This window comes from Lycium barbarum, chromosome 10, assembly GCF_019175385.1.
Source record: "Lycium barbarum isolate Lr01 chromosome 10, ASM1917538v2, whole genome shotgun sequence".
Taxonomy (NCBI): domain Eukaryota; kingdom Viridiplantae; phylum Streptophyta; class Magnoliopsida; order Solanales; family Solanaceae; genus Lycium; species Lycium barbarum.
Window position 1 is genome coordinate 17,682,591 of NC_083346.1, and position 24,005 is coordinate 17,706,595.

A 24,005-nucleotide genomic window follows, 5' to 3' on the forward strand; every position below is an offset into this window, starting at 1 on the left:
AAGAATATCTGAGAAAGAACTATACATGGTACATGAATCCTTGAACTTCTTATCTGAAATCCAACATGGTGTGTTGCCTAAGTAAAGAGGCAGTGGCACTTACTGCTTAGTGATTGAAATGATTGAAGTATACTAAACTACCCGTTTGGCCATAAGAACTACACCTTTTTTAAAAATCAGTGTTTGGTCATGAAAATTTCAAATACAACTTCAAATTATATTTGAAATTGAAAAAACAACCAAAACTTGTTTTTTACTTTTTTTCACAACCAAACCTTGTTGAAAAAGTACATTTCAACAACAAACTATTATTTGCAAATACAACTCCAACTCCATCTTCAAAATTTTAAAAAAAAAATGAATTTGTTTTTTATTTCTGTGGCCAAACGCCTACTAAATTTAATGGCACTGTGCATAATTTTATGAATGCGATCCTCCCCAATTAGAATAAAGGTGTGGGTCATGAGAGATTGCTGGGACCCTTTGTCTTTTTTCAAGTTATTTTTCCGACAATACTTTATCTAGGCATTGTGATATGGGTTCACTAGATTAATCAAAGTCTTAATTATTTTCTTTTGGTTTGGTGGGATTGAGTAGATGATTTCTTGTATCATTATCACCAAAGCACCAACACAATGTAGTGTATGTGGATATTCCTTAGCTCCTGTCTTTTCACCCTTGAGGGTTATCCTTTTTTAAAAGACGTTTAGCACTTTACTTTGCCTTAACAACTAGAGATTAGGAATTTCCTTATCGGCACATTGCAATATATATATTCTTGCTAATTTCTTTTTCTTATTTATTGACAAAGTTGGTGTTTTAATTTGTCTCTAAATTAATTGATGTAATTTTCTTGTTTCTTTAAGGTAATGGAAGGAAAATCAAAGTGCTGGCACTACTTGTTAGTTACTAAGGGGTGCTTTGACATTTTCTTGAATTTGGCTCAGAATTTGTTTATATTTGTTGCATTTCATATGAATCAATTCCAGCTCGTTTCCTTTGGCTATTTAAATCTTCATGTCCTTTTTTTTTTTTTTTTAATTACATAGGGGGTAAGGGAAGGTGAAATGGGAGAGAGAATTACAATGTGGGGATTCGAACCCTTACCAACAAGATGAAAATTCAGGTAGTCAACCAACTGAGCTAATAGATCCCTACAATCTTCATGTCCTTTCTTCATGTGTTGTCATTGTTTTAATCTTTTTTTCTTTGGCAAGTAATCCTACACTCAAGTATGGAGCTAGCTTATTCACGTGATTTTTTGCCCAACCGCTGTATATGTATTTAGAAATCACTAAATATTTATAATTATTTAACTGTAAATTCAATTATTACTATATACTAACTAAGGTCCGTAAGAATCCATAAACTTCAAATCCTGAATTTGTATCTACACTATTCATATTACAATAAGGTTTATTATTATTTTTTTTTTTGCGTGCACCGGATGCAAGTTGCAACTTTGCATGATACTTGATTTCTTAATTTTAGCTAAAGCCACTCAGATAAAATGGAAATGGTAGCTGATATGAAAAGGATGTCACTTGGCCAAATAATATAGGACATTACATGATTTAAACAGAAAACTAGCATATTTGATTTTCTCCAGTGGTTTTTATCGGGTCCGGAACCAAAATTCCCCCAAAAAAACCATTTTGAACCAAAATATCCCAACAAAAAAAATGTTACAAAAGTACCTTTAGCGCAGTAAAATACTGCGCTATAGCATTTCACGGAGACGGAGCCGTTATGTGCTATAGCGCAGTATTTTACTGCGCTATACAAATGTTTCTCTCACTTATAACGCAGTAAAATACTGTGCTATAGGACTCCGCCATTTTCCAAAACATTACATTTTCACTCCCTTTTACGTAGTTTATCTTTTTTACGTAATTTAGCCGTATATTAATCATGTTTTGAGATTCCGGAACTTCAATATTTTATATAGAACTCTAGTTATATTTGTACAATTAATAAAATAGGCTAAACACATCAAGAATACGCAATACTTTGGATTGTCGTTTTAGTGGTTGAAAAGTGCTCGAAGTCCTTTTTTGTTTGAAGACTTATAGTCATTAGCTTTAAGTTATTTATCTTTTAGGGTTTCGTCTTGTTTTTAAATTAATGCTTAACTTTATTTCGAATGTGTCACGTTTTTTTTTTATTATCAATTTAGGATGTGAAACTATAAACAATAATAAATACTAAGATAATATTTATAAATATGCAAAAAATAGATAATATTTACAATAAATTGTACAACACTAATGTATATACACTATCGAGGATGGGTCCCACATGTAGTATGCCGGAGACTATCCCTAGGCCTAAGGCTCATACCATCCCCACCGCCCTCGCCATCGTCTCCATCGCCCTTTTTCCTCTTAATAACCGGGCGCTCCAAGTGATGATCATCTCCTCTTCCCCTAGCCCTTGCGCCCTTAATTAGAACGTGCTTCTTCTTGGGATCTAGTCCCGCTGGCACGCTCAGAACCTCAGGCTGAGCTGGGTTTGGAAACTCGACCTCTTCCTCGTCGGGAGTCGCCACCGCAGGCGCCGAAGGATGAACCTGAAAAGTATATAAATATTAGTACCATTTCTTATTTATATTGAATAGTTTAACGTTATTTATTTAATCAAACATGTGTGTCAACGGGCGCCTGAGTAGGCTCCTGAGATGGGTCTGTAGGCTCCTGAGATGGGTGTGGTGGTAAATATGAGGTAGTCTCCTGGACAAGATGTTGTTCGAAGTCCAAGTAAAGGTTATAAAAATTAAATAAATATTTACCTTATATTGAATAAAATTAGTTTTAAGTAAAAACTTACATGCGCCTCGGTAGTCTCATGAGAAGACACCTCTGTCTCGACAGGCTGATGAGAATGCTCCTGAATGGGTAGCTCCTGTGGACCCACTGGCGCCGAATCCTAAAATATGAAAAAAAAATGAAATAATAAGTAACATACATATTTAAAATAAGTACTTTAAATGATCAAATATGTATATTAAATATTGACCTTATATTGAATAAAATTAATTTTAATAAAAAGCTTATATGTGGCTCGATAGTCACATGGGAAGACATCGCTGGCTCGGCAGGCCCATGAGAAAATGCCTGAGTGGGTGGCTCTGATGGACCCGCTAGCGCCGAATCCTAAAATATAAAATATTACGAAATAATGAGTAACATATATATATTTAAAATAAATAATTTTAAAGGAACAAATAAGTATTTTAAATACTAACCGGGATAAAAAACTCATCGAAGTCAAGAATCCTGGCTCCCTCTAAATTCCTCACAGGCCACTCATCAGCTAATGAAGCGCGTAACGCCGCCCGATCAACGTTATCACGCTCCTCCATGTATGCATTCTGGCTCGGCTGTGATGAAGACCCGAGTATCTCAGCAAGTAAGAGCGCCGGCGTAAACGTAGGTGAGTCCCCAGGTGAGCTGCCATCGGCCTGGAACGGTTGCGGATGGACTAGACCGTGAACGCCCTCTGGAATGGGATCGGCCTCATCCTCCTCATCTACCAGATGGTGTCCTCCACCACCAGGTCCTCTAGAAGCAGCGCTGCGTCCTCTACGCGCACGACGTCCTCCGGCAACACGGCGTCCTCTGCCAGCACGGCCTCCTCCTCTAGGAGCACCCGGTCCTCCTCCCGGTGCTGCCTGATACTCAGCCTCCGGAACAGGCTCCGTCATGGGCCTAATCTCGACTGCCTGTCGGATACCATCCTCGGATATCCGTACCATCTCCGCGGAAAGCCTCGCAAGCCCAGGGTAAGGCATATGCTCTAACCCCAAGATGCGTAAACGTTGTACGACCACCAGCTGCATTTGTGTTTAACAGAAGAAAAAAAAATATTTTTAAAACATAACAATTAATGCAATTAAATAAATCTAAATACGATAAACATACCAATGCCTCGTACTGCCCCGCGAGTGTTGAGTATCCTACATCCCTAGGGGGACGCAAAGCTGGGTTACCGATGAGTCGGCGTGTGATCTGATGATACCAGCGCATGTAATGCTCAATGGGAGTCAAATGGCCGACCACCGCTAAAGTGCCCAACCTGTTCTCCCAACGGTGGAGCTGGACATCCATGAAAGCCAAAAAATCATCATCAACGGCAGCCCGATCATCCCGCTGGTAGTGTCGGAGCTCATGACAGACATCAGGGGGTATACTCTGTGTATGCCCAAACTGTCGTAAGACACGCTCGGGCATGTGATCCTCTACGATGTCCAGGTGTATCAATGGACACCGCGACCTCCAAATCCCCTGACCTGCCCTACAGAAGGGCGGAAACCATCTAATATAGCAGCGTACGACGTCCATATAAATACAAATCAGTGATCACCGAGTAGAAAAGACGTTTAATTAAATTATTAATGTAAATTTAAATAGTTTTACCGCATCGTCCGTCATGTGATCAAACTGGTCTAGGAATGGAAGAATACTGTGGTGCGTATCCACATCCCGGTCAAAACTCGCTGTCCACCTCCTCGTATAAGGCATGTCAATCTCGAGGTGATGCCTAGGTACAGGTTGAAAAGGCAGCATCCTCTCCCACGCCCATAACTGTAAGCGATATTAGAAAATACGATTTTTTTAGTCGTCCTTTCAAGAAGTTTGTTGACATTAAAGGAACGCACACTTAAAATATTACCTGGAGAAGAACAAAAAATCCTCACACATCTCTGACAGCACCAATAGACGTTCGGCACAGGCATCTGTAAAGATACGCCAAAACAGCACCGCCCTAGCTGTAGTCTCCCAAGCGGTCCAGATGCTCCAAGAAAACCAAATAACGTAAACTGACAAAGGCACCCGATAAGTTCGGGAACAAGATGCCCCCGAATATAATAAGTAGGTACAAACGGGCATGACGATCAACATCGTCCTGCAGGGTGCCGTCCACAACCGGATCCAGACCCTCCAAATAAGTGCAGAGTGCACTAAGCTGAACCCGACTCTGTCCCGATATCTGGGCCGCGGCATCAGGCACGAAGTGGGTGAGCCTAGTCAACTCTGTCACCCGCGTCTGACCAGGAGGAGGCTCGTACCGAGTGTATAGTGACTCTCCATCTACCCGACCAACGGACACGCAACGGTAGATACCGCCCCGAAATAATATCTCCAACACGCGAGGGTGTGGGGGGTGCTCGCGTAAAAGAGCCCACGCTCTCTGCAGCCTACGGGGACGAAGCCTAGTAGATATCCCTATAGTACCGGCCCATAATAACTTTGACCTGTGATTGTCTTGCAAAGAAAATACTGATCTATCAGCGGGCCCCGGGTGAACAGCGGGCCTCGGGTGATCATCGGGCCTTGGGTGAGCATCGGGCGCCGGGGGAACATCGGGCCCATGGGGAACATTCGGATCCATGAAAGAGTCCGGTCTGTACAAACTAAATTAGTCATTATTCTTGAAATGAAAGATAAATTATATTAACTAATTAATAATTTGTAGGGAATATGTGAATTATGTAGTATTATATCTTGTGAATAATTAACATGGGATATGCAGTAAATTTAATATGTGATAGTAAGGACACATATGTGATGGCAAAGATTTTTAAGTTAATTACTTTTGAATTATGTGATGGCAAAGACTTGTTAAGTTAATTAGTTTGGGAATCGAAATTCAGCAGTAATATTTATTTGGAACTCTCTTTTGAATATGTGATATATTTTTAGTTGACCAAATAGCCAACACAACTACGATAAAATTAAACTAAAAGAGTATATTCGTCGACCACATATTTTCCTACAAACTTTACATTTTTTCGTTAGCTTATGTATTTATGAAAAGAAAAACTTTAACTATTATTTTTAAGATAATATTTTTTTATTTAACATATATATTCACGCTTTTAAAATTATATAGATTAACATTTCATAATCATTTACAACTTGTTTGGATGGTTGTTGCCTATTGTATTATATTATGTTGTTAGTTTAAATAAAATGTTTGCTTTGATTGTTACTTTAATTTTATTGTTATGTAACGACGAAAGATCCTATTTTATGTAACCACTGATTTGGTCCTATACAATACAACACAATACGATAATTGTCAAAACAATACATAACAATCATCCAAACAAAGTGTTAACAACATAATAATTCATTACCAATCAACTTCTTTCAATTCATAAACAATATTTAACAAATAATCAATTAACAAAATAATAATTCATTAACAATTCATAATAATTAAAAAATTAACAACTCATAAACATATAACAAATTAACAATTCATAAACATTTAACAAATTAACAATTCATAAACATTTAACAAATAATGAATTAAACAAAAAAAATAAAAATCAGAACAATGACAAAAGCCACTGCCCAGTCCGAACAAGAGCAAAAAAAAAAATTGAATTTTTTTATTTTGGAAAATAGCAAGGATTAAATGTTAAGCATGCTTAGAGTATAATGTATATAACAAAATAATAAAAAAAGTTCTTAGTAGAAAACCTTAATCGAAGATTTTTTTTAGAGTTATTTTAATCGACTTGTACGCCGCTTTTTCCCAAAATTCGAACTTAGAATCTTGCTCTTTGACTTCAATATACCGAGAATCTAAACTTCCCAGACGAAATTTAATAGAAAACGACGTTTTTTGGATGTGGGGACCACCTTGGTATCGCCTCCAATGGCGTTTTTCAATTTATTTTTTTTGCCACTGGAGGGACCAGTGGTGGAACCCGACGGGGTTTTAGTTGGGTGATATAGCGCAGTATTTTACTACGCTATAGGTGAGAGAAAAAGTCCTATAGCGCAGTATTTTACTGCGTTATAGGTGAGAGAAACATTTGTATAGTGCAGTAAAATACTGCGCTATAGCACTTAACGGCTCCGTCTCCGTGAAGTTCTATAGCGCAGTATTTTACTGCGCTAAAGGTACTTTTGTAACATTTTTTTTGTTGGGGTATTTTGGTTCAAAATGATTTTTTTGGGGCATTTTGATTCCGGACTCGCTTTTATCTTACCTTCTGCAGGTGGGGACCCTTGATTTTAAAAGGGTACATATCCAAATATACTCTTACTTGACAATTTGTGTAGGTAAATGTGTATAGTGGTTATTTTAGATTGAAGTCCATAAATAGTTAAATGACAAGTTTGATTCATAGCTTGAAACCTTAAAAGATAACTTCCGCAACATAATGATCGAGTTCCCCTTCCCTAATGTATCCATTTTCTTTTCTCCTTGTGCAAAAACAGATTTATAATCTTCCTAAATCAGTGGACAAAAATATGACAATCTTTGTGAAGTATTGCTTTGGAAAAGATAATATGAATATCTTAAAAGTTGTTTCGTTTTAGTGCTTTTAGTCTTTCGATTCCCTTTGCTAAAGTTCCCAATTTTTTATTTTTCCTGACATGAAGAAACATAAGTCATTAATAAGAGAAATTGAAATAAAATTTAATTTGTATATACACTTGCAAGACAATGAATCATTGGAAAGCTACACTTTCGTTGGCCTCATGCTAACTAGCTAAAACTTTTCCAACTAGAAAAAGAAAGAATTAAGTGTGTGATACCACAATAACTAATCCTATTTTTCTATCTAATTTCTATTGCTAGAAATAACACCTTCACGTTCGAGAGGTTCAATCCTTATTACAATTTCTTGAACTGCAGTTAATGATGAAGTGTTGCTAACTACTAGCTGAGTGCTTGAAATTGCAGTAGTAGTAACAGAATCTGCACCGTTAACAATTTTTTGGCAAGTTTCAATGAGGCAGTGCCTACAAGTAGGACAAGAAGAGTGAGAATTGAGCCATTTATCGATACACTTGACATGGAATCCGTGGTTGCACTTTGGCAGAACCTTAACTTTCTCTCCGATTCCAAATTCGGATAAGCAAATGACACACTCAGAGTCGAGCCCCGGATGTTTCAATTCAGTAGTGTATGTTATAACTGGAAATGTCTTAAGGGCTTTCTTCTTGATCCCTCTATTGGCTAATTTTGCCGGAGAAGGGTTATTTGTTTGGTTTGAGGATGAGTCTTCCAATATTAGGGTAGAGCACTTACATGCACATTTTATGATGGAGTTCAATACAAGTGAACAAATCAAGCCAGATACAAGTACTGCCAACACCATTATAACATTTGCATCAATTGTGTCGTTGTGTCCAATTGTGTCGTGACTGATTCCGGCAGCCGGAGGCGGTGCCATGGCGGCCTCTGGGAGTAGTCTTCTTGAGTAGTGGAAGTTCTCCATGTATTCTTGAATGAATAAATTAGAAGTGGTTGCTATGGAGCTTTTGGTTGAGACTTTGTATGTGTGTTTTCTTTGTTTGTTGGTGTTGAATGTTTACTGAATTGAAGTCCCACTTAGGCAGTGACTTATATAGGACAAATTTATAGGGGTAAAGTATGGATTAATTTTTTGAGTCTTAAATAATGGAAGGATAATATATTTTATCTTCTTTAAAGATATGTATCAGAGTTCCAAGCCATGTTTTAATTAATAGGTGTACTTCATAAACAAGTGGATCCCGTGCATACAGCTTTTTAGAAGTATTAAATTAATTCTCTTATAGAAAAGATACATTGTTTTGACAAGGAAATTAAAAGAAACGGTTAGCATACCATTGTAGGCTAAAGAAATAGTTCTGGTTCTTGCTCCACTAAGACCCCTCTGTCTAAGCTAATGGGCTATCAACTCAAGAAAAGCCCACCGCCATTGCCAATTGCCGACTACGCTGCTAGCCTGCCACGTTAATATTGGCATTACAATGATGGAATAGTTACATATTTGGTTGCTCGTAATAATTATTTTAATTGCTAGTTGTTATATCTATAAAAAATATATGGTCAAATATATACTACTATATTACTTCCTCCGTTCCAATTTGTTTTGCACTTTTCACTTTTCGAGAATCAAACGAGCTGTTTTTTACCGTAATTTTTCATGTCTTTTAAATATTTTAAATTATTAATTATGATGACTTATAATAATTTTTACGTAATTTTCAAATATGTAAATTTTGTTTCGAAAATTTTAAAGATTTTATGTTCAAACACAATTAAAATTAAGAGATTTAACTCTCGAAAAATGATAAGTGTCAAATAAATTGAAACGAGGGGAATATTTTTTAATAGGCAACCATCCGGTATAAAAATTCCGTTAATAATTGATGAACCCAATGTCCACACTAATCTTATTTGGGACCCAAAGCCCAAGAAGGGAGCAGGAAGTTTTCCTATTCTCTCCACTGCAGGGAAAATATTTGCAAATTTTTCTTCTCATTTCTGTGGACTTTTGACTAACTATCAAGAGAGAGGGGTTGGGGTGTACCTTTTCAATTTCATTTCATTTCATTGCCTTTTCACTTTTCCATATATTACTTGGAAAAAAAACGTTAAAACCCACTAATACGATTTGGAATTGGATAGGGAATCAAATGCTTGCGGGAGTGGTAGAGAGAGCTTAAGGAAGAGTACTTAACAGCTAGATAGAAGTTAATTAGAAGTCTTAGAAGTTATTTTAATTTAGTATCTTTTAAGTAGAAGAAGTGTTATTTACGCATTGTACTTTCTTTTTAACACTTTTCATCCTGGTCCTTTAGTTTGTAGCGGCGTGTATTTGTAAGGAGCGAGCTCCCATTTTCGACTCATCAATGAAAAACCCATTTTAGAGCCCGTTTGGATTGGCTTATAAGTTGCTTATAAGTTACTTATAAGCTGTTTTCAGCTTTTTTGAGTGTTTGGTTGGCCAACTTAAAGTCATTTTGTGCTTAAAATAAGCTCAAAAAAATAATTGAGCCCATTTGACTCAGCTTATCTAAAACAACTTATAAGCTGAAAACAGCTTATAAGCCAAAAAAAATAAGTTAGACTACCCCAACTTATTTTTTTTTAACTTATAAGCTGCAAACAGCTTATAGGCATAAGTCCATCCAAACAGGCTCTTAGCCTCTTAGTATAGCTTTAGCTTAGCTTAGTTTTAGCTAGATTTCTTCCCATATTCTTAACTCGTATCGCCCATCTTAGTTCATGATTTAATTTGCTTATGTTCCTCAAGACATGTTAATTTATCGTGAGCATACGTTTTATGTACTTGAACAATTGCAAGTAATTTTTTTGCATTTAAGCTTGATTCGATAATTTAAAAAAGAAAATAAGTAACTTATAGTAGTGTTGTAATATCTCTAGCTACTAAGACTACATACAAATCTTGAATTTATTTGTTATACATTTGTTTACCCCGAATTTCGGGTGACAATTAGATTTGTAAGCGAGGTATATGATATGTGAATGAACTTTAATCTATTTGGTTGGTGTGAAGTGTCAATGGATTTGTTTGTAGTTATATCTATATGTATACGTGTTCATGCTATATATATGTTTACTATGATTGATGATTTATGCCAAATGTATTAAGTAATATTGAAAGGATAAACAAGCTAAGGAAGAACACCACAAAATCCGGACCAATATCTTTGAGAGAGAGCTTTTTTTATGTTTGATGATTACAATATTGAGATATGAGAAAAGGCAGCCCCCAAAAAGGGAACGAATGTCCTCTATTCATAGGTATGCTTTATGGGCCATAGATACAATACAAAAGCCTTTATGAATAAAAAACCCTAAAAAAGATAAGGTTGATCCATACGGTCTGACACCCGTACGGTCGTCAACGCAAATAGCGGAACGGTTTCATGACGCGTGGCAACCTCACAACCGGTTATCCGGACCAACGGATACGCTAATTTAAGCTTGGTCTATCTGGACAAACGGACATGCTTATCTTGTCTCGGGTCAATTATATCCGGTACGACAACCTTGGTGTGGAGAAAAAATCGAACAAGCTCGTGCTCGTTTGGACTTATCCTCGGCTCCGGTCTCACCGGTCACACATTGACCCGATTTTTAACGTATACAGATAGTCCCCACACTTTCCAGATCGTAGTTTCATCGGAGTAACGGGAAGTGGAAAAGTCTCAAAACCGATGGTCTCATAAGCTCGTTCTTATCTTCAAAATGGGCGGAAACCGTTATGTCACGTCCTTCTGACTCCGGCCACATGTCTCACCCCGAATGGTCAACTTCGGTAACCGCCTTAACCCGCGTTGCTTCAAGTCATGTCCAATTAATTCTCGGACACGTGTCGTCTCTCGATTGGCCGACCTCTGTAACCGCTGTAGTGAATCATTTATATAAGGGCCAAAGTTACATTTTTTACTTTTCACTTTCACTTCTCACTTTTCTGATCTTCAATTTCTTTTGTTGGGTTTCATCTTTGCTTGAATCTTCAACGTTTTTTGCAACAAAGCCTTAGCATCTTCAACACGAGTCTTCAATCCTTCAAATCTTCATACTCATTATTTCGTTCCTGTCTTGAAATCTTCATCTGCATTTTCAAACCTTCAAATCTTCATACCAACTTTTTCATAAATTCATCTTTTAGCTAAAATGTTAGCCAACACTGATTCTGCTTCCCAAGACGTACCCTCGGTTTCTTCCCCGGGCGTCGAGCCTACTTCTAAACCTAAAGGCAAAACCTTTGTGGAACCAACTGCCACAGACATAATACCAGCCAAACCCAATTATAATCACGAGTTTGCCGTTGAGAAGCCAGTACAAATCGCGGGCAGGGGTTTCGATGTGAGACGGTACCCTTCGTCAATTACAGAGGACCTCCTTCCTCAGGTCCGGGCCGAATGCGGATGGGATAAGCATCCTGTACAAGTGTTTTCCCCCGGCCCTGACGAGTCCATCACCGATTACCAGGAAGGGTTCCTGTACGTTTACACGTACCCGATCACACTCAAACTCGACCCCCCTATTAATCCGGTTATTCTCGATATGTGCCGGACATACAACGTATGCTTGGCCCAAATCGGGCCGATTATCTAGAGGATCGTGGCCTGCCTCCGTCTACTGGCTAATAATGCCAAAAAGGAATTCACGTTGGCACACTACATCCTATTATATAGTCCGGAGATCTTCCGAGGGGGCGTGATAAAGGTCGCCAAACGAGGCCGAAACCCGATTCTTTCCAAACTCGATGAGGATAGAGATCGAGGGTGGTTGGAACGTTATGTCCGGGTAAGGACCGCAGACATCATTCCGGCTGATTGCATGCCCTTTCCGGAAAAGTGGAATAATAGACGTAAGTTCCTCAGTCGTCTTTCCTCCACATTTGTTCAAATCTACTCCCTTATATATATATTATTTAGACACATACCCTACATAATTTAGACACATAAAAAAAAATATGTGGTAAGTGGAGGAAATAATTATGATGAGACAAAAGACTGAAAGATTCGTTGAACAAAAGCAACGGCTAGAAGACATTTGCAGAAAAAGAGAACTTTATTAAAAGTAGCTTTAATAAAGCAGCCATAGTAAATGGACAGATCAGCAAACGGACAAGAAAATAAAGTTTCTTTTGGAAAAGTTCACGTGACGATGGGGCCCACAGATCACCCGGCTGAACTCAAAGATTCTTTAGTGTTTTGAAATCCAGAGTTGAAGTCCGCCAGACGCCTATAAATAGCAGCATTTGTGGAGAAGCAAAGACATCACCAAGAAGAGCACCAACAACCTCTCTCAAGAAAAATCCAATATTCCCCTTCTCTTTCATCAAATGCTAAAATCCCTTTTCCAGTCCAAAACCCTTGTAATATTAACTCCTATTGTAAAATAGTATTAAGTTTTTAATACCTACCCCCTAGTGTGAAGTATTTTTTGGGGTTCCCCGAAAGGGAAACCTCTCTCCTTCTTCAAAGCATGTAAGTTTATTTACTATGTTTTTGTACTACTCTCCCTATTATGTAAATTATTTCGTGATTATATGAATATTATGCTCAAGTAATTATTTCCTTGTTATCATGAAACTATTACTCTTAGTATATGGTTATTCTCTTAACTTCTTAATAACCTCGATAGATTAACCTGTAAATTCCTAGGTTTTAAGAGGCCGTTTTAATGTCCAAATGATGAAGGACGATGTTGGCCAAGGTAACCGGGTTGTGGTTAAAGAAGACTGATATTAAGAACAAAGGTTAAGAGAAAGAGATGAACAGTATAATAAGATTCATGACTGGACAGAGTCCAGATTAACTAAAAAAAATGCATAAACTTTGGGAGATAGACAGAAAATTAAGAAATATAACTACATGATAAAAGGAAATATAGGAGTGAGGAAGTACCGAGTAGAATTGTTAAAAATATATTGAAAAACAACATTATTTTTTCTTTGTCCTTTGAACTTTTCTTATTGAAAAAACATATATCTAAAAATCATTACCCCCTATCAATTTGGTATCAGAGCGAGAAGATTGTGGAACCTAAGACTCGCTTAAGACTTTATGAGAAGACCTTTCTCTGCTAGAAGAAGACAATAAGCACCTGTACCTATTATTAGACAAGAGTTCATGAGACAACACCGTTTTATTAAGTATATAAGTTTTCACTATCGCATGATCTATATTACTCGAAAAAGACTCGTAAATTTTAGAAAATCAAGGAAGTTTCTTACTGAATACGTTAATTACTTAGACACTATTTGTATAGAAGAATTAAATAATAATACAGCAGTATTAAGTTTTAGAAATAAGTAAAAGTTTTAACCAGTGATATTAAAGAATTAAAAAGACAGTAGAAGAACTAAAAGAAATCACTCTTTCATGAGTAGACCAACTTTAGCTCAAGAAGAAGCCTCTAAAGTTTTAACCAGTGATATTAAAGAATTAAAAAAGACAGTAGAAGAACTAAAAGAAATCACTCTTTCATGAGTAGACCAACTTTAGCCCAAGAAGAAGCCTCAAAATTAATAGAAAAGTCTATACCTTTACCACAAGACTATAAATATTATATACCTAACGCTAAATCTGATCAAATAGCGCTACAACAAAATATTACGATAATTTCATTAATATTAGAAATAATAAAGAAAATAGAAATAATAGTACCAAGGTTAGACTTAATAAGTGAACACCTACGGTTGTTAAGTGAACAACAAAAAGAGAAAAATATAGAAACCTCTAAAAATAAAGAAGTTGAAGAATTAATAGACAAATTAAAGAAGATAGAAATAACACCCCAAAAAGAAAAAGTCAAAATAACTAGAAAAGCACAAAAATGGACCTTCTTCCAATTAGATCAAGAAACGAAGGAGGATCAGAAAGGAAAGAAAGACCAAAAGTAAGTTTTTCAGACAATAGAATAAGTAATAATTTCTTATCAAGAATTTTAAATAGAAGAACGCCAGAGGAAAATAACCAACAGTTAAGTGAAGTAATAGATGTAGATCGAGACATATAAATTTTCCAACAAAATCAGTTGAAATTACTAAATCCAAAGACTTTATACAATATAGGACAGTTCTCAAGAACAACACAATTATATAGGCATTATAGAGAAGAACAGTTGTCAGCCATAGGAACTAAAGTTACTACTATAAATCTAATAAACCCAGAAGCAGTAAGACAAATTAAAAATACTGGAAGAACATTAATGCATATGGGGTTAATAGTAATAGGATTAAAAGGATTAACTAGAAAAAAATTAGGAACTAAAGTCCTAATAGTAATTTACGATGATAGATGGTCAGACATGAAAAAGTCAATAATAGGAATAACAGAAGTAGATATGACAAATAACGGAGAAATTTTTTATATTAGTCCAGACTTCATAATGAATCTAGTAGAATTTGGAAAACATATAAAGATAGGAATACAGACCAAAGGATATGAAGAAATGTGTAATGGTAATAATTTATTAATGTGCGTAGGGTTTTTAGGAAAAATGACTAATAATAGTAATACCAAGTTTAAAATTAAAGTGGAAGATGTCGTAGAATTAATGGGAAATAAAGGAATAAATCTAATTAAACCCATAAAAATAAATCCTGAAGAATACGCAGGGTTAGAATGGAATTTAGAAGACTTTAGTAGAAAGAAGATTCTACAGCCAGAGTCGCACATAATGTACACCAATTCTAGAGGAGAGATATCTATAAGATTTACCAATTATAATTACGCACCACAAAGAAACATATAAGAGGAAAGTACTTTAGATGAAAATGAAACTACTGAGTCAACCTTTATGAACATAGAATTAATACAAGAAGAGTTTGAAGTAGACATAACTATAGAAGAAGCAAAAAGACTCCATAGGGATAACAAAAATATAACTTTTAGATGCAAAGGATGTCAAGTAGGAGATCTAACAATAGAAGAGACTATAAGTCACTTTAAATTATGTGAAGCTAGAACTGATAATTGGGGATACATAGTAGAGAATATATACCAAAAGAAATCAGATGCTTTTGATAAAATATTAGAAGATATGCAAGACAGTGATGAAGAAATAGAATTGGACTCAATATTAAGCCAAAAAGAATTAATGGAATCTAGTGCATCTAGTTTTAGTCCATTTCAAAGAACAACTGGAGAACAGTATACGGTAGACACAAGTACAGGAAATGTGCCTAGAAGAAGAGTTTTTAGAACAACAGGAGAACCTATCGATAATATAAAACCATCATGAAAGAGAATGCCTATAGAAGAACCTATTATTCTCCAAGAAGGAGGTAATAAAGGAAAGATATTAAATATAGCAGCTCATGATCCACAAAGATGGAATTCAGTAATAGACATTTGGAAAGGAATAGTGGTAGCAGACTATATAAAAACTTATAATGATACAGATGCTGAAACTATGTATTAATACTTAGAGACATTTTTAGGAGAATCAGCTAAAGCTCTATGGGAAGCATATAAGGAAGATTTTCTGATGGAATTTCAATACTTAGTATCCATGAGAGCAAATCCATACAATTTTTCTAATAAAATACATACTCTAATCACAGGAGAAGATCCAAATAGTGGATTAGTAAAACTACAAAGAAATTCATTAATTAAATTAGAACAGTTAAGTATAAGTAGCTGGTTTCATATTAAGAAATTTTTAAATGATTGTTTTTATTATTGCACAATTAGTGGAAACGCTTTTGACCAAGAATTAGGTAAAAAATTATTTAATAAATTACCAGGAGCTCTACGAAGAGAAATAAAAGATAGATGGATTAAAAGAGATGGAGTAGTACAGAACCCTACTCTAAAATGGTCAATAGGACATAGGATACAACATATAATGGATATACTACAAGAAAACTGCATGCATATACAAATACAAAAGCAACTAAAACAAAATGAAATGAATTTTTGTAAAAGCGTGGTATACACTACTCAGAGTTACGATAAAGACAATTATAAAAAGAAAAAGTATAAAAAATATAGAACTCAATACAATAGAAATTACCCTCAATACAATAGAAAGAAATATTATCTTAGAAAATCATCAGCTAGAAAATCTTATTTAGATAGAAATATACATATAAGAAAATATAGAACAGACATAAATTATAAAAACAAACTGGAATGATTTACTTGTGGAAGTGTAGAACACTTAGCAAATACATGTCCAAAAAGAATAAATAATAAGACAAGAAATTCACAGCTGATTGAAGACTTTCAAAAAAACTTAATAAATGTAGATGAATATATGTCAAATACATAAAGTATATATTCCATAGTAAGTGTAAACACTGAAGAAAAAATTAATACAGACTCATCAGACTCAGAAGCAGAAGAATTAATCAATGAAATAGGATTAGAAAAACTAGACCTAGAATCAATTCAAATGGATAATCTAGCAAATATATCAGAAGACTGTAGTCACGACTTTGAAAGAAATAAAGGTTTAGATAGTAATGCATGTTTCTCTTGTAAATGGTTTCCTAGTAGAGATAAAAGGGCGAAATGTAAAAAATGTTTTATAGAGGGATGTATCATGTGTATAGAAAAAGAATTTAAGACAAAAATACACAAAGAGGAAAAACATAAAAAAATAGAAGACCCTACTATTAGTCTAAGAATAATGACATTAGAAACTAGACTAAATAAATTAGAAACCAGATTATATAAATTAGAAAAAGGAAAACAAAAAGAAGCAGATAGCGAAGATGAAGAAATAAGTTTATCTAATATACAACCACTAAGAACTATACCAGAAGATTCACAAGCAGAACTAATGAGTATAGAAGACCATGAAGCCCTAGTATGTAATGAAGACAAAAAATTAGGAACAATAAAAATACTTGCAAGAATTAAAATAGATGACTATGAAATAGAGACATTAGCATTGGTAGATTCGGGATGTACTAAATGTATAATAAATTAACGAATAGTCCCACCAAACTTAATAAAAGCTCTAGATAAACCAGTTGCAGCCATGCAAATGGATGGAACTCATAATATATATATATAAACATTATGTTCATAAGGCATACATTAGCTTTATCAACACTTGTTCAGAATTTTATAAACCTAGTTATAAAATGGATAAAATATGGGTAAGAGACTTGAATATAAATATAGACTTCGTAATAGGATTAGACTTTATGTTACATAACAATGGAAGTTGTATGATTACAAGGGATGGAGTAATTTTCCTAAAAAATTATAAAAATGTCGAAGATTGGCCCTACGGTTGTAGTGCCTCTCCATTCGTTGTTTTTGAGCCGCTAAATGGACCAGCGCATTTTCGCGTAGTTCGTCCGCCAGGTCAAGTTTTATGGCCATAGCCTTCTCGTTTGACTTGTTGGAGGCGTATTAGAACCGGAGGCTCGGTTCGCCAACTTCTACGGGAATTAGAGCTTCGGCCCCGTAGACCAACGAGAATGGTGTCTCTCCTATTCTCGACTTTGATGTCGTTCTGTAAGCCCATAATACCTCCGGCAGCACTTCTCTCCGTTTATGTTTCGATGTTTCAAGTCTTTTCCTTAGATTTTGAATTATTGTTTCGTTCTGGATTCCGCTTGCGCGTTTGCACTCGGGTGATACCGAGTCGATAATATCTTCTTGATCTTCAACCCCTCGAGGAAGTTATTGGCCTTGTTGCCAACGAACTGAGGGCCGTTATCACAGGTTATTTCAGCCGGGATACCGAAACGACCGATAATATGGTCCCAAGTAGTCGATGTATCCATTGTGCCAATCCCAAGTTAGACCCATTATGTTTATCTCGGCCTGCCCGTTTTCTACCGCCGAATTCATCAATTGCACTACAGTACCGGGGTTGAATTCTTCTGCTTCGACCGAAGAATCCAAATTAGCCAATGCATCGGCTTCGTTATTCTGCTTCCTGGTACATGTTGCATGTTCCATTATTTGAACTGGTGTAATATCACCTGAGTTTTCTCTAAGTATCTTTGCATTCGCTCATTCTTGACCTCAAAGACGCCATTCACCTGGTTCACCACTAAGAGAGAGTTGCATTTTTCTTCGATTGTTTCGGCTCCTAGACTCCGAGCCAATTCCAAACCTGCAATCACAGCCTCATACTCGGCTTCATTGTTAGTCAATTTTACAGTTCTAATCGATTGTCTAATGACATCACTGGCGGGGGTCTTAAGAACAATGCCCAACCTGGAACCTTTCATGTTCGATGCCCCGTCTGTATGTAGAGACCAGATACCCGAAGCCTTTCCCGAGGTTAAGAAAAGCTCTTTCTCTACCTAGGGAATCTTGGCGGGGGTAATGTCTACCACAAAATTGGCTAAGATTTGAGATTTAATAGCTGTTCTAGGCTTATACTCGATATCATACCCACTAATCTCTACGGCCCATTTGGTCAGTCTACCTGATAACTCCGGTTTATGCATGACATTTTATAGCGGGTAAGTAATTACTACACATATCAGATGACATTGAAAGTAAGGTTTTAGTTTCTCGATGCACTTACCAATGCCAAGGCCAACTTTTCGAGGTGTGGATAACGGGTCTTCGCATCTCCTAAAGTCCTACTCACATAATAGATTGGGAATTGCGTACCTGCTTCTTCTCGGACCAAAACACCGCTACCTCGGACACGGCAAGGTATAGAAATAACTGTTCGTCTGCCTTCGGTGTGTGTAGCAGGGGCAGGCTCGATAAGTACCTTTTCAATTCCTGCAAAGGCCTTTGACATTCCGGTGTCCAGACGAAGTCATTCTTCTTTCTCAGCAGTGAGAAGAAATGATAACTTTTATCCGAAGACCTCGAAATGAAACGGCTTAGAGCTGCTATCCTTCCGTGAGCCACTGTACGACTTTGACATTGTTCACCACTTCAATATCCTCGATGGCTTTGATCTTGTCCAGGTTGACTTCAATTCTCCGGTTCGACACCATGAAGCCCAAGAATTTCCCCGATCGGACACCGAAGGCACGCTTCTCCGGGTTCAGCTTCATGTTGTATTTGTGAAGTACATCAAAGGTATCTTGCAAATGTTTTAAATGGTCCTCTATTTTTGCAGGGACTTGACTAGCATGTCATCAATATAAACCTCAATTGTTTTCCCTATCTGTTCTTCGAACATTCCATTAACTAGGCGTTGGTAAGTTGCTCCGGCATTTTTCAACCCAAATGGCATCACATTGTAACAATAAGTCCCATACCGGGTAATAAAAGAAGTTTTCTTTTGGTCTTCCGTGTTCATCTGGATCAGGTGGTACCCAGAATAGGCATCGAGGAAACTCAACATCTCATGCCCGGCCGTCGCATCAATTATTCGATCAATGTGAGGCATGGGAAATGAATCCTTCGGGCATGCTTTGTTTAGGTCTTTGTAATCAACACACATTCTAAATTTATTACCTTTCTTTGGCACCACAACTATGTTAGCTAGCCAATCCGGGTATTTTACCTCGCGGATAGAGCCTATTTTTAAAAGCTTTGTTACCTCTTCTTTTACGAAGACATGCTTTGACTCGACCATTGGTCTCCTTTTCTGCTTAACCGGGGGGAATTTCCTATCGAGGCTGAGCTTATGAGTTGTCACTTCGGGTGGTACACCTGTCATGTCTATATGGGACCACGCAAAACAATCGGCATTAGCTTGAAGAAATTTAATTAACTTGTTCCTGAGCTTCGAGGTTAACCCCGTGCCCAGGTATACCTTTCTATCCGGTAGATGCACGAACAAGATGATTTGTTCCAGCTCTTCCACGGTAGATTTGGTTGCTCCGAGTCATCCGGTAATACAAACGATCTAGGATGACTCAGCGTGTATTACGGATGACTCGGCATGTATTACTTAATACATTTGGCATAAATCATCAATCATAGTAAACATATAAATAGCATGAACACGTATACATATAGATATAACTACAAACAAATCCATTGACACTTCACACCAACCAAATAGATTAAAGTTCATTCACATATCCTATATCTCGCTTACAAATCTAATTGTCACCCGAAATTGGTGTTCATGCTATATATATGTTTACTATGATTGATGATTTATGCCAAATGTATTAAGTAATATTGAAAGGATAAACAGGCTAAGGAGGAACACCACAAAATCGAGACCAATATCTTTGAGAGAGAGTTTTTTTATGTTTGATGATTAAAATATTGAGATTTGAGAAAAGGCAGCCCCCCAAAAATGGGAGGAATGTCCTCTATTTATAGGTATGCTTTATGGGCCATAGATACAATACAAAAGCCTTTATGAATAAAAAATCCTAAAAAAGATAAGATTGATCCGTAAGGTTTGACACCTGTACGGTTGTCAGCTCAAATAGCGGAATGGTTTCGTGACGCATGGCAACCTCACAACCGGTTATCCGGACCAACGGACACGCTAATTTAGGCTTGGTCTATCCGGACAAACGGACACGCTTATCTTGTCTCGCGTAAATTATATCCGGTACGACATCCCCGGTGTGGAGAAAAGATCGAACAAGCTCGTGCTCGTTTGGACTTATCCTCGGCTCTGGTCTCACCGGTCACACATTGACCCGATTTTTACCGTATACAACATTGTCATGATCCGTGACCGGCATTTTATGCCTTAAGTTGATCGAGCTTAACCTTCTATTCTGTTTATTCTGTCATACTTATGAAAATGACGTAATGACTTTAAATGAAAATTTATTCAAATCTAAATGGTTTAAAAACAATTCTTAGTCTGAATATTATCTGTTTAACCATTAAAGAAATATTGTAAATGTAATTATGTCAAATACGACACAATAACGGCTAGTTTTCAAATAATTTTATTTTTACTCATGTTATGACATATTTATTAAAACTGCAAGTTTCAAATGTCTCTTTATCTATTTTTCAAAATTTTGTGTTAGATTCAAATTATTTCACATAAAATTAGAACGAAAAGGGTCCTTGTTTGATCTAACTAGATTGTGAAATTGCACAATAATAGAGAAAAACTCTGACAAGTGGGGAGACAAATCCAACAAAATTTAGCGGCCGTCAGCATGAAAAACTCCACTAGAAGTCTAGAACCAGTCTGATAAGCTACTCTATTCCATGCGCACGTACTAAAAACTTGATAAACAAGGAGAAATTCATGTAGATTGAGAGTGAACTGATTATTAATAGGAAAAGTGGTACCAAATGATATAAAACATGCAACTTGGGTCTTGTTAATAGAAATTTGTAATTAAACCATATATTGGCTACCTTTTGTTACGTATGCTTCAGTTTTTTCTCTTTTTCTGAACTATTTGTGTGGTTTCATATCAATTGATCTGATTCCTAGTACATGACCAGATCTTTAGTTAGGCACTTAAGTTCTCTTGTCTATTAACTAGTTCCAAGTTGTTTGATACTTTACCTGAGCAGTCCCATATAGAGGAACAGATATGTATATTTGCTTGTTTATTAATTAAAATTCACCGATGGGCCATAACATCCCTTTTTGCATGGTAAGGCTGAGGTCCCATTCTCTCGTTTCTTAACCTTCTTTTTTATCCAAAGCCAATTTTTTGAAAACTAGACTAAGTAAATCCAAATATATATATATATATATATATATATATATATATATATATATATATATATATATATATATATAAACAGATGTCTCATATAATGAAAAAACCATATCTGCATATATATGAAACAGGTCTAGTTAGATCAATTGCAATGCATCATCCTGTCCCATTTCAATCAAGATATAATAACTTAATTCTTGTAAATTAAAGGCAACTGGGGAGAATATCATAGACTATCAGCTAAGTAATCCATTATTAAAAAACACAAATTAGCGACGAATTAAATTTCATAGCTAAACAGTAAAATTCGTCGTTAATCCTGTTTGCGGATTAGTCATAAACTTTCAAAAATTCTATTAGCTATGAGCGATTTAGCTAAAGATAAGGGCGATGAAGTTCTTAATTAGCTAATTTCATTTTTTTAAGGGTGATTGTTATTACTAAAAAGAGAAGTGAAAACAATATATTTGTTGTAAAATTTGAAAGCATATCTTCCCTTTCATTGGTTACCTTTTGGGCTTTTCCATGGCATCCACTTACCTATTTTTCTTCTTTTTTGTAAGTAATCCTCAAGATTTCGTTCACAATACCAAATCCTTGATTATGCTTCTTAGTATTTAACATGTCCCAATTTGGTAGGAAATCTTGGGAGATTACTCTCCTGTTGGATCAAATGTTTTTATCTTGTTTCTACATATTGTCATTTTAATTGGTACCTTTCACTTTCAGACCTATCTTTAGCAAAGTAACAATTTATTAAAGGACTAATCAATTTTGCTTGTATACTATGACGACCTCTAGTTTTGTTGAAGACAGTTGGAAGAAACTGTGGTTGTCAACATCATATTTAAGCTGGTTGTAGTTATTGAAATGAGAAAAGTAACATGTTGTGTAGAAAATTTGAAACCAAATCTTCCACAACTTAAAGTTGCCTTTTAATTTCCTAGTGTATAGTACTATACTACTACTTAATTTTCATTTTTTAAAGTAACCCTATAGAATATTCCTATTATATCCAACAAAATCTTAGTGAGTTTAGCTTGTTCCCATTGGGTTGAGAGCATCTTTCTAATTTGAGTTGAATGCTCGAGTGGCTAGTAATAATAAGCACCATGTTTGGCTTTAGAGGGGATTGAGCATGAAATGTTATCCAATCATTTAGGTGAAAGTGTTACTTCAATTAACGGTTTTGGATAAATAAGAAAAAATTACCAGTAAGACAATAAAGGTGGGGAAGTCTATTATGCTACTATATCTGGTATTTGGGTGGGTTCATATATCGTAACTCAAACTTTCATTTTATTGTACGAAAGTCTCTAAGCTATTGTTTGTAATAAAAAAAATTACTTAACTTTGTCTATTATATCACAATAAGTGACTAAACTATTTTGTGTAAGAAAAAATCACTTAACTTTGCTAAGTATAAAAGGAAGTGACTAAACAATTTATTTTATAACTAAAAACTCATTCAGTGTAAGTATCGTATAAAATGTCCATTTTTTTTTCTTCCTCTAAATAACTTTATGGAGTCAATTCCTCATATGGTCACTCAACTTAAGCAAATTACCTAGTAAAGTTATTCAAGTTTATGCATTTGCCTTACAAAGTAACAAGGGCCAAAAGTCACTTTAAGAATAAAAGAAAAAGAGCCAAAATAGTCCCTTAAGTTTGAACTTTGAGTTAAAACATCCCTCATTTTTTAACACCGAACAATAATAGTTCCCCAACTATCTTTTCACTTTCTTACTTTGCAAATCAGATTGTGTTCGTCCTATAGGTAAGTTCATAATGTAGTTTTTTTTTTTTAAAAGAAATCATAAGGTAAAAAAATAAAAAGAAATGAAGAGTGTAAACGTAGAGGGTAAATTAGGTACTAAAATGTTTAAATGAGATAAAGGGGAAGAACAACTATTGTTCGAAATTGGGAGAGATATTTAATTTTTTGGGGGGTTGGAGGGGGGAATTATTTGCACCCAAATAATATTACAATTTTTAAAAAAAATTTTGAAAACTTTAAAAAAAGTTAATACAGAATGATGATATAGATGTAGACAATAAAATTCGCGTCGAGAAAATAATAATCAAGACAGGAAAATATCGCAACAATCTTTGTATTTGATTTCAGAATATGAGTGTTACAATCTCTATGATTCGTCTTTTCAACAATAATTTCAAGGGCTTTTGA

At 35.7% G+C, this 24,005-nt stretch overlaps 1 protein-coding gene across 1 annotated transcript; it reads right to left on the bottom strand.

Moving 5' to 3' along the window:
• Nucleotides 1-7,407: 7,407 nt before the first annotated feature.
• LOC132614332 (RING-H2 finger protein ATL78-like) lies at nucleotides 7,408-8,368 on the bottom strand. Its single transcript, XM_060328754.1, has one exon. It carries the CDS (start codon nucleotides 8,240-8,242, stop codon nucleotides 7,583-7,585), a length of 660 nt encoding a protein of 219 aa, XP_060184737.1. The 5' UTR covers nucleotides 8,243-8,368; the 3' UTR covers nucleotides 7,408-7,582.
• Between the last annotated feature and the right edge of the window lie 15,637 nt (nucleotides 8,369-24,005).